Source organism: Saccostrea echinata, unplaced genomic scaffold, assembly GCF_033153115.1.
Source record: "Saccostrea echinata isolate AGI-Se365-2 ecotype Australia unplaced genomic scaffold, CSIRO_AGI_Sech_v1 ptg000086l, whole genome shotgun sequence".
Taxonomy (NCBI): domain Eukaryota; kingdom Metazoa; phylum Mollusca; class Bivalvia; order Ostreida; family Ostreidae; genus Saccostrea; species Saccostrea echinata.
This window is the reverse complement of record NW_026889835.1, coordinates 3,436,476-3,448,976: the sequence shown is the minus strand read 5'-3', so window position 1 is coordinate 3,448,976 and position 12,501 is coordinate 3,436,476. Positions and strand designations below refer to the sequence as shown.

At 33.6% G+C, this 12,501-nt stretch overlaps 1 protein-coding gene and 1 long non-coding RNA gene across 3 annotated transcripts; one reads left to right on the top strand and one right to left on the bottom strand.

The window, feature by feature from the left end:
* The first annotated feature begins 1,669 nt into the window (after positions 1-1,669).
* Positions 1,670-5,634, top strand: LOC133176989 (uncharacterized). 2 transcript variants are annotated; one of them, XM_061312063.1, is made up of 3 exons: positions 1,670-1,757; positions 1,962-2,298; positions 4,421-5,634. In XM_061312063.1, exons 2-3 carry the CDS (start codon positions 1,968-1,970, stop codon positions 5,245-5,247), a joined length of 1,158 nt encoding a protein of 385 aa, XP_061168047.1. In that variant the 5' UTR covers positions 1,670-1,757; positions 1,962-1,967; the 3' UTR covers positions 5,248-5,634. The 2 variants fall into 2 exon arrangements, with proteins under 2 accessions (XP_061168047.1, XP_061168046.1); XM_061312062.1 differs by lacking the exon at positions 1,670-1,757 and having other exon boundaries at positions 1,812-2,298.
* Positions 5,635-6,347: 713 nt separating this feature from the next.
* Positions 6,348-9,963, bottom strand: LOC133177124 (uncharacterized). The gene is made up of 3 exons (XR_009719607.1): positions 9,886-9,963; positions 6,671-6,751; positions 6,348-6,423 (listed from the first exon to the last, which is right to left on the bottom strand). It is a non-coding gene; the product is annotated as an uncharacterized LOC133177124 (long non-coding RNA).
* Between the last annotated feature and the right edge of the window lie 2,538 nt (positions 9,964-12,501).

Below are 12,501 nucleotides of genomic sequence, written 5' to 3'. Positions count from 1 at the left end.
ACAAGCAAAAAAAAAAAAAAAAAAAAAAGGTCATCAGACGATTTTATTGAGGGGGCACAAGCACATATTATCTATGTTTACTATAGTAATCTATATATCGGCAAAATTATTGGGGGGGCACGGCCCCCCCGTGCCCCCCCCCCCCCGGTTCCTACGGCCATGAAATTATCTTCCGATTGATTCCGGTGTCCTGTCAACGTTCAAGGTTTTAGAATTTTTATTACCACCCTTAAGAGTATTATGATATAAAACTTTTTTTCAAAACTTGATACTGCTTCGTTCTTAATGTATTCATATATAAGAGAACACTTGGGACATTTGACTAGGAATCAGATAATAAAATAATATATGTGCAAAATCAATGTTTACTGTAATAAGTAATTACGCTTGGCTCTAAATTTACAAAAAAAAAAAAAAAAAAAAAAAAAAAAAAAAAAAAGAGAGAAAAACAAACAATCAAACAAAATAAAACAAAACAGAACAACTAACCAATCACACCCCCCCCCCCAAAAAAAAACCTCTACTTTGCATAAAGTATACTTAAATGTTAAATAAAATATCAAATAAAACTTTTTTTCTTTTTTTGTCACGCAATGGGCATTTTGCTCGCTTTTTTTCGCCCATCTTCTTTACTTAAAACACATTACTTCAGTATCTCGTACCTCTTTCTTTACGGTTGTCCTATGATGGCGTATTTAATTAAGGGAATCTGGACATAGACAATTTATGGCTCTAGTTTTTCACTGGTAAATTTTACTTTCGACCGACACAGAATGAGAAAAATATTTGAAATGGCGAAAGGAAACCAAAAAAAAAAAAATATTTAGAACAAACATATTAGTTGTACAATAAGTTTTACACTTTTTTTCACTTACAAAGCATTTTCATTGCATATCTGCAAACTTACAGAAATAGATATTAACGTGATGTTTATTCATGTACAAGTTCAGAATAAGTTCAGTCCAAAACCTTTTTTAAATAGAGTTCTCAATAATGTTATAATATAAATTGTTTAGAAGAGAAACGACAAGGAAAAAAAATGGACGTCATTAGATAATTTAATCAATTTCTCAATATTTTAGGAATTTGATATTTGCATTATTTATAATAAAAATAAGTGTGAAAACATAAACTACATCAATTCATGCAATATTTTTTTTTCGCTTGCGCCTATTTAAGTGTCCTTAATTAAATCTTTTAGAAATCGCCTTTATAGAAGGTGTGTCACAATTTGAAATTCATTTAATCTGCAGTTTAAAAATAGAAAATAGGGTTAAGCTGTGCTTAATCACTGCATTCCAGATCGTGATGGTCTTTTACTGTCTTTATCAGTAACGTCTCCATTGTGTTATAAATGTGATGAAGAAGAAAAAAAATAAATGCGTGCAAAGATGAAAAAAAGTTCTTAGGAATCGTTTGATATTTTCCATACCCTTTTTCACGCATCCCTTTCTAGGAATATATTCAGAGCAAATCGATCATTGCAAAATGAGATAAAATAGAGACCTAATTGTCTAAGAACAAAAACTTTACCCTTTCAAATAAGTAAATTTCTTCGAGCTATAAGAGATTATGTCCAGGTAAATTTAATTGTTTCTATTGTATTTTTGGCCTGTAATCTCTGCCTTGCGCAATATCAATAGCAGAGACAGAAGTGTGAATTGAATGGGCCTTGAATGCTTTTCATAATCTATTGAACCGGTTCATAAAAACTTCGCTCCGTGTTTACAGTCCTGAATGCAAACTGGAAAGACGAGGTTAGTGCTTTTTCTTCATGTAATTTACTTTACTATTTATATCCAAGGATTGGAAAGAATTTACTTGGCATGGTAGGTCTGGTTTTTAAACAAGGCATCGATCCGAATAGGGCACTTGAAAAGTGCGTTCTAAGTGGAGCGAATCTTTCAGACGTGGGTAGCTTGTTTCAATAGATAAATCACATAAATGATTTCCATTTCCAGATAGACATGATGAACGGATCCACACAAAGTCGGACCAACTCCTGGAGAGAGAAGAACAACAATGACCCCGAGCAGTCCAGAGCGCAATGGAGCACACAGTCGTTTACAGCAGAAGACATTGTCCAGCAGTTTACTCTACCTCAAATTGTGAAGTGTAATCAGCAGGCCATTTTGGTCAAGCGAGATGTTCCACTACCGATCAATCTGGCTCAACCAATTCTTCTCCACGACAAACGAACTATTCGAAAGCTTTTGGCCAGGAATGTTGTTATGAATCCTGCAACGCAGCGTTACAGTGAAAATGACGAAACTGTGGTCATTCCAGCCGATTACGACGGTGGGTTTATTCTTTATACTTTCATGTGTATGATGACAAATTCCATATTTTTTCTGTTATTTACTTTGTGTTGTTTCGTTAAAAAAAATTCCACTTGTAAGATTTTCTAATTCATGTACTTAGTTAATAATGTCAAACTTGTGAGAAGTAAATCTTTTTATTAAGCATTGTCGTGCGACTGTCATTTTGAGAGGGGAAAAAACCGTAGAAGAAAAAACAACAACGTCAAAATAAATAAAAGAAATAAATTTAAAAAGAAAACGAACAAACAAACAAAACAGCAAATGTACATATAATTCTATGTCATACTGTGTAAGCGCTGTGTTGAAAAAACGCTACTGATCCTCAGAATGTTACTTTTTTGTCAAATTTAAGTAAAATAGCAACAATTCAAAACCAGCACGACCCAAATTCTTTTCAAAACAGCATTGAAGTGGTCATGGATTCTCGCTGAAAAGAGAGCTTTTATTCTTTGTATGTCGTCTGTAGCTTTATTGGTCAAAACGACACCAGACTGACATCACCAAAACTGCTCTATAATTGAAACCAGTTTTGCAACCCTGCTCAAACTATTGTAGGCTTATAAAAAAAATGCATTGGGAAAAAAAACTTTCAAACAAGTTGAACAAGTATGATTTTGTTTTCTTTTTTGTAATGGAATTTTACTTGGATCATCTTTTCACAAATATCATTAATTGAAGGTTGAACAAATGCTTACATATATAAGCCCATACAACGCGAAATGTGAAAACTAGTAATAATATTTAAGAAAGTATTATGATTTCGTTAATTTCGTCTAGATCGAACCAATGTACATTTTCATTATATATTGTATAGGAACTCAACATCAATCTTGTCATGACGATGATAAAGGTGTATAAGCGATTAAAATACAAGTTGATGAATATACACTACAGACTAAATCTATTATTATTTCTTTTTGAGAAGTTATATTGCATTGTATGAAAGTGTGTGTGTTAAAGTGCGAAGAGATCATTAAACTTAAAATTCATTGAAATTAATTAAAATTTATGGGCATCCGTGTAGAGTACATTTTTTTTCTCTCACACAATTGACAAATGTTGAGAATGTTTTTCCCAAATCCACTGAAATATATTTTGGTTGGGTGAGGACATTATAAGTCTTTTAAATTGTGCTTGGGTGTGTGTCGGGGGGGGGGGGGTCAAGTGAATATAAATATATTTAAGAGTATACTATTCACCAATTGCAATCCAAATCTACACAGTTTGCTATAATATCTTCTTTTAATGAAAAAAATATTTCATAAACGTGAAGTTACCTACTTATTTTAATTTGTGGACACGACTATTAAGATTTTAAGGTCAGACGATACGTTCCTAAAATATCTGTTTTGTATATCTTCGTATTGTGTGGAAAATATTCAAAATTTTAATTACTTTTTGATTTCTTAACTGGTTTCTAATTGTCTTTAAAAAATTGAAACACTAAAAAATGTGTTATTGGCTAATTAAGTTTTTTTTTCCAAAAGGATAATATAAGAAACACCATCCTCTGGTATCTTGTACAAATGCCTGGTAAGGTACCTCAATTTTTTGCGAGTGAACATGTTAAAGTAGCAATACTTCAAAGTCAAAATCTTAAAAAAAATATATATATTATTGAGGAACGTATATCGTCTGTCCTTAAATAAGCTTTTTAATAGGGACAGTCCCAGTAAGTGTTGGGACAACTGGCTATTATATTCCTGAAAAGAGTTAAACTATTCAGCCAATGCCTCTATATAGCGCATCCCCGAAGGCAACATAAATATCAATGTAAAATATTTAAAAACATATTTAAACATGTCTTGCTGACTCCATGAGTGCTACATTAAATGGTCATGGGGACACACACAACGAAGGTGACATTAGGTCAATAAAGGATAAATCACCGTTATATGAGATCCTTTCTTACCGCAGTATTCTGACAAAGGAAAACCATGATATTACATAACATGAGATGATCTAATTTGAATGTATTTGTAAAAACTAATATAATACTAAAATGCATAAGTTCAAATTTTAATAACTGCGTTATGATGTTTAAATTTTGTTTTTAATTATGTAAGTTTCCAGTTCTTACCCTTTCTTGCTTCTTGTAGGTCTTTTTCTGCGTCTGCAGTCCAGAACAGCCAAAGATCACACATGCCACAGAAGCATCGAGTCTTTGGCAAAGTACAAAGTTAGGGCATTCCTGAACCTCAGTAAAATGGTGGCTTTCCAACTTTCAAAAAGTCCACAGTCTAACGAACATCTCCAGATAAATTACACACCTGGAAACGTTTTTCTTGTGGAAAAAATTTTCATGGGGACCGCTCGCGTGAAATCGGAATCAATCCTTTCTCGAAAGTCAACCCAGCTTCAACAAATCAAGTACCTGAAATGTAAAGACGAAAAGGATGTCGATGTTCTTATCCCGATGTCACAGCCAGGCGAGTTTATTGAGGCTCTGCCAAGTCCCGTGGGTAATGGTCGAATGTCTGTAAATGCTGAAAATCTGATTGCTACGCAGAAGTTTCCCATTGTTGTCAGATTTCTTAGCGGTAGAAACAGACCGCGTCTGACGTCATTCTCGGGTCTTTTCACGTTGTTAGACTCTTTCGAAGAAACGACCCTTTTTGGTTGCATTCTAGACCCTCATGGTTTCACGATGCTGGAACTTCCGGTTTCTTCGCCTTTGACCTTTCAGTTAGCACTCAACACGCACGATCTGTATTCGCACCCTGTGGTCAAAAAGGCATTGCGTCTATGTGATGCAAAAGGACATGCTTATTTCAGAGAACTGAAGTATAAGTTTAAGTTTGCGCAAAGAATTCTTCAAATTAGTGGAAGGAAAATTGAACCGGAAGACGAAAATGATCCTGGCGATCCACCCAGTGCTGCAAATTCTGCCAAGTTTGGAGTGACAACCACTTACATTTACTTGTAAAATCTACATGTTTATCTTTTCACGAATCTGGCTTCATGGATATGGTAATATGTTGTAAGTTAATGTAAAAATATATATATGTATTTATGTCTAAATTGGTTCCGACCAAATTTATAACATTGTTTATATATATTTAAAATTGATACTATATTATATATTTTGTGCAATAATATTCATGCTGATTTAGTACTGTTTATGTGTGTATATAATATAAATAGTATGTAAATTTTATGAATGGACTTAAGAGCAAAATGAGTTGATATCTCACATCAGTATTGGCTTCTATATATAGATATACAGGGTAACTTTTTTTCAACCACGACATGCTGTAAATGACATTTGTTGTGCAAAAATCGTATTTCATTAAACATATTTTGAGAGAGTTTAGAGTTATATTTACGTTTCCATTTCTTTGGTATTATTTACTTAAGAGGGAAAGATTAAGCTAGATTCAAGTGTATTGACTTTAATCATTGGCCCTCAATGAAATAGGGCTTGGTTTATTCTCAGGCATTAACTAAACATGTGGCTAAAAAATAATCTCGACCAAGACAATTTTTGATTTCTGCGAGGGAGTGAAAGGGACGTGTGAAGGTTTGGTATTCGTCCATGCATTGAATGACAGAATTAACGTCCATGCAACCACCACGTTCAACATTATCACTCCTAGAATAAGACTATCGCATTTATGTATAATTAGACGTTTTGTTAAAATACATTATGGTATTTCTTTTTCTTATCAGATTTACGTCTTTGACAATATGTTTAACCTAAATGCCAATATAAAATACGCAAAGTGCATATTCTCAAAAGTAGGTCATTTCATGCTTCATACCCGTGGTATGAAGTTTAAAAAAAACGAAATCAAGATTTTCTGAAACAGTTTTTGGCAGCAAAGGCTTTTGTTGTGTTCGGGGGGAGGAAGGGGGGGGGGTATGCTGGACGTCTAAAAAACAAGATGCTATTATGTTCTCATTAAAGTCTTCTGTCGTGAGTAAATGGATTATACACGCACAATATTGCAATCAACATCTGTGTTTATATCAAACGAACGAATTAAACAGATCAGATCTGTTAGAAAACTGAAGAACAACAAACAGGGCCAAAAACAAGATTGAAACAATGAAAGAAAATGATGACTTAAGTGGTAGTCGTCTACCCTCCCATCAACAGGATCTGAAAATAATAGAAAGTGTCTAGACAGTGCATGGAAGGAAGGTATCATTGTAAAAAAAAAAAAGAAAAAAATCAAAGAAAGGGGATCAAACACAATGCAACAAGTGAGAGATATCACACTTTTACCTGTACTATGTACCAGGGAAGATTCTGTGTAATATTTTACATGATAAAAAGAAAAGAAAAGTAGCTAGCATCTCAAGGAAAGAACAAAGTTGGTTTAGAAAGAAAAAAATCAAATACTGACATGTTCTGCTTCTGTTACATCATTGGACAGAGTCTGCAATGGAGAGGTTTGTTGCTTCTGAGAAGGCCATTGTATCACGACCTGGAAAATAATGGAAAGGTACGGAATAACACAAAATTATTAATATCACTAAAGAAATGTATGAAAGATTCAGTTTTTCCTTTCGGTACGAAATACCCAATGCAGTTGAAGGGTTCAGATGTCAGTTTGGCACGAAAGATCACCTTCAGTTTGTTTAATTCGGCACGAAAGATCAAACTTCAGGACTAGTTTTCAAGTTAAAATTCTTGAAATAACTGGTGTAAGTCAGAGATTCAACTTATCATCATTAATGTTGGCTGGTTGATGAAGAAGGTGACATGGGAAAACGCGGAATACACTGAACAGCCGCATTGGAAGACATCGACTTTGCAGATGACAAAAACAGACAGGCAAGTTTACTTTTACGAAACAATAATGTATCCTGCATATGAACTCTAATTAGTAAGTGTAGGTTTTTATGCATGAGAACTGCATTTTCAATTCTAGGAATCTCCTTAAATTATACTTTAAAAAGTTACTCCAGTGAACATTATAAAGAAGAGGACACGCTGAGCATCAAGATCAGGAGAAGTGTCATGTAAAAATTGAATTTACAACATGACAGCCTATGGTGTAAATTTTGTATTTAATGCCACCCGTTAAATTCAAAATTTACAACATCACAGAAGTATCAATAAGAGCAGCAATAAAATGCAAGTCATCAACAAAGATCCAGAAGAGACAAGACAGTCCTGCTACTTAGGAAGAATGGAAATGTCAAAGAATAAGTAGGAAAAGCAACAGCAGCATTAAACAAGAGGCCCATGTGCCACAACTCTCACCCGAGTAACTTTGGCCCTGCTGTTCATCACCTGATTTTCCCCTTGTAATACCTATTGTGGACCACGCCCTACCCCCAGGGGTCCCGAGGTAGTGTAAATTCTAAATTGTCCAAATCATGACCCCGGGGGTAGGGTGGGGCCACAATAGGGAATCCAAGTTTTACATTGAAATATATAGAAAAAATCTTTAAAAATCTTCTTGTGAAGAACCACTGGGCCAGAAAAGCTGAAACTTATATGGAAGCATTCTGGGGTAGTTTAAATATTAAATTGTTAAAATCATCGCTCTTGGGGTAGGGTGGGGCCACAATAGGGAATCCAAGTTTTACATTGAAACATACAGGAAAAAATTATTTAAAAATCTTCTTCTCAAGAACCTCTGAGTTAGAAAAACTGGAACTTATGTAGAAGCTTTCTGGGGTAATGTAGATTCTAAATTGTTCAAATCAAGACCCCCTGGTGTAGTGTGGGGCCACAATGAGTATTACAAAGGGAAATGTGGTGAAGAACACCAGGGCCAAAGTTATTCAGGTGAGTGTTGTGGTCCATGGGCCTCTTGTTTAATGACCCACCCTATTCTTATCTCGCCTTGGAAGGGAACTTGGCCTTTTATTTTAATAATTTAAACTCCCCTTCACTCAAAGATGCTTTGTCAGGAAAGCTCACTTGAGCTTTTAGCTCAGGTGAGCTAAAAACTGCAAAATATCAGGAAATCAAGGAAAATATCAAGGAAAACATAGAAGTATCCTTTTTTCATGCTGCTAAGATCTGGAGAACAAATAAAGAAATCGAAAGCAGACTCCGTGTGTTTGCAATTAATTGAGAGCAGGTGCTTAAGACGAATAATTGACATTAATTAAAAGAAGGCTGTGATATATATGTATGTCGAAAAATAAAAAAAGGTGACGAAAACAAAAAGTGATCGATCTAAAAAAAAAAATCTATATACAATACAAATCCGTAAACTGGACATAAAACACGGACCCCGGAAATTCCAGAGGTGGGATCAGGTGCCTAGGAGGAATAAGCATCCCCTGTTGACCGCTCACACCGGCCGTGAGCCCACATTCCGTAGTCAAATATAAAAACAAAGGCCTAACAATTGGTATGAAAAACGTAAGCCAAAATATTACCCAGTGATAGGTTTTATTTGTTAACAAGATAATTATAACGACCAAAGAAATAACGTAGAAAGCCCTGTAACATCAACTTATCTGTCAGTAACCTGCCAAGACTTAAAAATTGATCGTACTAAGAGCATGTTCTTGAGTATCGTATAAGTTGAGAGACATAAACACCATATGCAGGTGATAGCGTAATATTACTACATAAATAAAGAAAGATGATCAGTGGAAAAGCTGATATCATCTCGTTTGTCATACCATTTTGTTGTTAGATGGCCATTTTCGTCTATAATTAGTAAAACATCCAAATATGAAATAGATGTGGCAGACTCGGGTGTCTTTTATTTCAAGTTCACTTGGATATATCGAGTCGACATATACGAATGGGAGTATCTATGGTTAATTGAAATTTTAAAAACGTCGTCAATATATCTGAATGTCGAGTGTTTTCTTCTTCCCGTAAAGAAGTTTTTGAATAAATTCTGCTTCATAGGAATGTAAAAACAGTCAGTCAATAAAGGAGCACAATTAGTGCCCATCAAAATTCCAACAACTTCAGAGTACTTTTGTGTAGAATGAGAGTGATTTTGTTGACCAATCACTGACATGATACGAAAATTTCCGACGAGTTCCATTTCTATTGAAGAAGCAGTTGTTTATGATATCAAAAATTCTAGTTGTCAGTTTATCGTCCACTTGAGAAATGCGCGTCTTTCTGCTGCGCCGAGATTACATGCACTGAAAATGGAATCATTCATATTGGACAGGTGGATGGGTACCTCAAAGTTGCGAGAAGACTTTGTGACATGAAAACATGGAAAATGAATTAAGGACCCTCTCTACACTAAATGAAAATGTTTTTTTGGACATTGAGAAAATTATATTGTATAAAGGTATAAATAATTAGCGACTAAGCGTATAAATTAACATCATTTTCAACATAGTGTGCCTGGCATTTACCCCCAGGTAAAATGTTCCAAGTCAAGAAAGAAATCACTGTTGTTTATCTAAGTTGGGAAAAAGCATGCTGATGTGGTGTTCAATTAATTTAATTGTTAAGAATGCTGCAATTGATTAGAAATTGATTGATAAACTGTAGATTTCAATTTATTTCATTTTAGATCTATATAATGGCAGATTACTCTAACTGCATAAAAATACCACAGAATCAGAACCCTTTAGTGTGCAGTGTATAGAGGGTTCTTCGGTTTGAAAAATGGACATTTACATAATTTTCCCCATTTTTAGACCCACTTCCAAGGTTCCTGTGTAGTGAGGCACACCCTTCCGTATTCCAATTTTTGTAGCCCAGAAGCATTCTGGTAGGCTAGCTGTAATTTTTTGGCAAAAATAAACATGATAAGCAGAGACATATAAAACATTTTATATGTCTCTGTGATAAGTAAATAGCTTTTCAGTGAAAGAATCTATACAAATTTTGTAAGAGTATATTCTTAAAACTTAACATCAATTCTCTGTAAGGACCAAAATTTTACTGTAGGGCTGTGGCACACACCATGAGCGATTTTCATGAAACTTTTTCAGGTGATTAATGCCCATACACTATGACATAATCAACATTCAAAATCAACGTTACTACCTTGGTTGTCATGGTAACGGGCTAATATAGATTTTGTCCCCATTTACTCTCAATTCAAGCATAAAAATGCTATATACTTGATTTCTTGTGGTTTAATCATCTTTATTATTTTGAGATAATTCATACATTATATGAATAGAACAAATGAAGAACTATATAACACAATAAAAAAAATTCTACAAGTCACCTGCAAATTCTTCAACTGATGGCTCAAAGATGACCAAATTCTTACATTTTGAAAATGGTCGTTTTTACCCTATATTTCAAGAAGTCTTTCAAGAAATGCAGGCAATTCAAGAAAAAATCACCTTAAATTTTAGAAACACCATAATAATATTAGTTAACTTTTATGAAAAGTGGAGTGGGGATTTTTTTCGTTTTCGATATTTTTCAACTTCGAAAATTGGCATTCTGCCAAATAATATTTTGTTCAAAATGTTACTAGACTCTGGTTGTTTTATAAAATTTCTTTTCCAAACATTTTTCTCACTAATAAATAAGACAAACGGAATGATTAGTAAATATTATTAAAGGTAATAAATAGGATAAAATAAAATTAAATGAATTATTATTGTTTCTGTATGATCCTTTACAAAGGGCAGATAACTCAAAACTAAAGAAAATTAGCTATTCAACTTTTCACTGGAACTTATTTCAGTAAACAACATTTTCAAATACTAGGTAAAAAATGGAAAAAGATAATGGATTAAAACTCTAATGATACTTTTCAACCAAAAATAATAAATAAATAATAAATTATTACTTTTTCATGCATAGGTAGGTAGATACAGTGTATTAATTCAGCAGGTTTGAAATTTGATAAGCTAATGTTAATTTCCTCCTTTTAAATTTTGCTTGTTCCCAGATGCAAATCTTTAGATATCAATTTTATTTGGTAAGAGAAATTTAGAATTATTTAGACTGACCATAAATTAACACCCCATTAAAAATAAAACATTTTAATGTATAGTCTTACATACGGAAAACATACACATATTCATGTGTATATGTATAATTTTATCGTTACTTTTAAAAACAGTTTTTTTCTAATTATTAATCAAGCAAGAATCTACATCTAAACATTATCCAAAATGTGTACATAGAGATAAAAAAAAATGTAGAAAATAGCTGCTATATAGCAATTTTGTAGACAATAGAAACAGCTAGGCTTGATGTTTCCATGATTTCTCTTTACATCAGAGGTTGACCATTATGTGGTGTTGTGTCTGACCAGTCAAGAAGAATTTTAAATGGGTTTGAAAAGTGATACTTGAAATAATCATCTTCATCTTTTCCCCTGGAAAAAAAAACATACATGTATACTTTAGTCAAAAATCAATTGTTTAATATCTACTACATTTTTCATGTGATAACAAATACAAGTATATAAGCATATCTATTTTTATCAAAATGTATATAATACTAAGCTAGTAGTTAGTATTTACATCTTGAAAAAAATTGCCTCAAAATTCCTGCATGTGTACTTAAAAAAGCAGGCTTCATATCACAGGTGCTTGGGGACGGGACCCCCCTCCCCTATAAAAATTCATACTCTCGGATACTAAAAGAGAACTTTTAGTATCAGAGAGTATGATTTTAATAGGTTAGTTTTAGATTATATTTTGGATTTTTGAATTGTAATACTTTGTGAATGTGTCATAGAAATATATTTTGTTATAAAAAAGTCGGGGAGAACCCTTGGAGTATGGAACGCGGGGGAGGGGGTCCCATTCCCAAGCACCTGTTCTTCATATTTTATCGCCTTTAACGCAGACAACAATGCACCAATTAATGAATACCTTAAATCAATCATTAATAAATACAATACATGCCGCAGACGTATGTAGCGCTAATTCATGATTACGCCAACCACTCCATACCCAGTGATTGTGCTAAATTTTGAATACACCAATATATGTACACATACAGTATTTTCAGTGTATCCAATTGCAAGATAAAAGTAAATGAAACAATTTACCATCACCTACTCCAAAAGCTGTCCCCATGCTCTAACAGAATCTTCTCCAAAAGAATATTGTTCAGGGAAGATACTGTCCAATGTTCAATTCTCACCGTCAATTGCAAGGTTTCTGTCTCCATTAGTTAATTTTGTAACTGCCTCCTGCTTCTGGTATATAGCCTTTGTGTTGAATAAAGATGATAAAAACACAAGAATAAAGGTTCTCTTTAATCAGTTATTTCCCAAGCATTTGCAACTATATTGATCATTACTGTATACTGGAT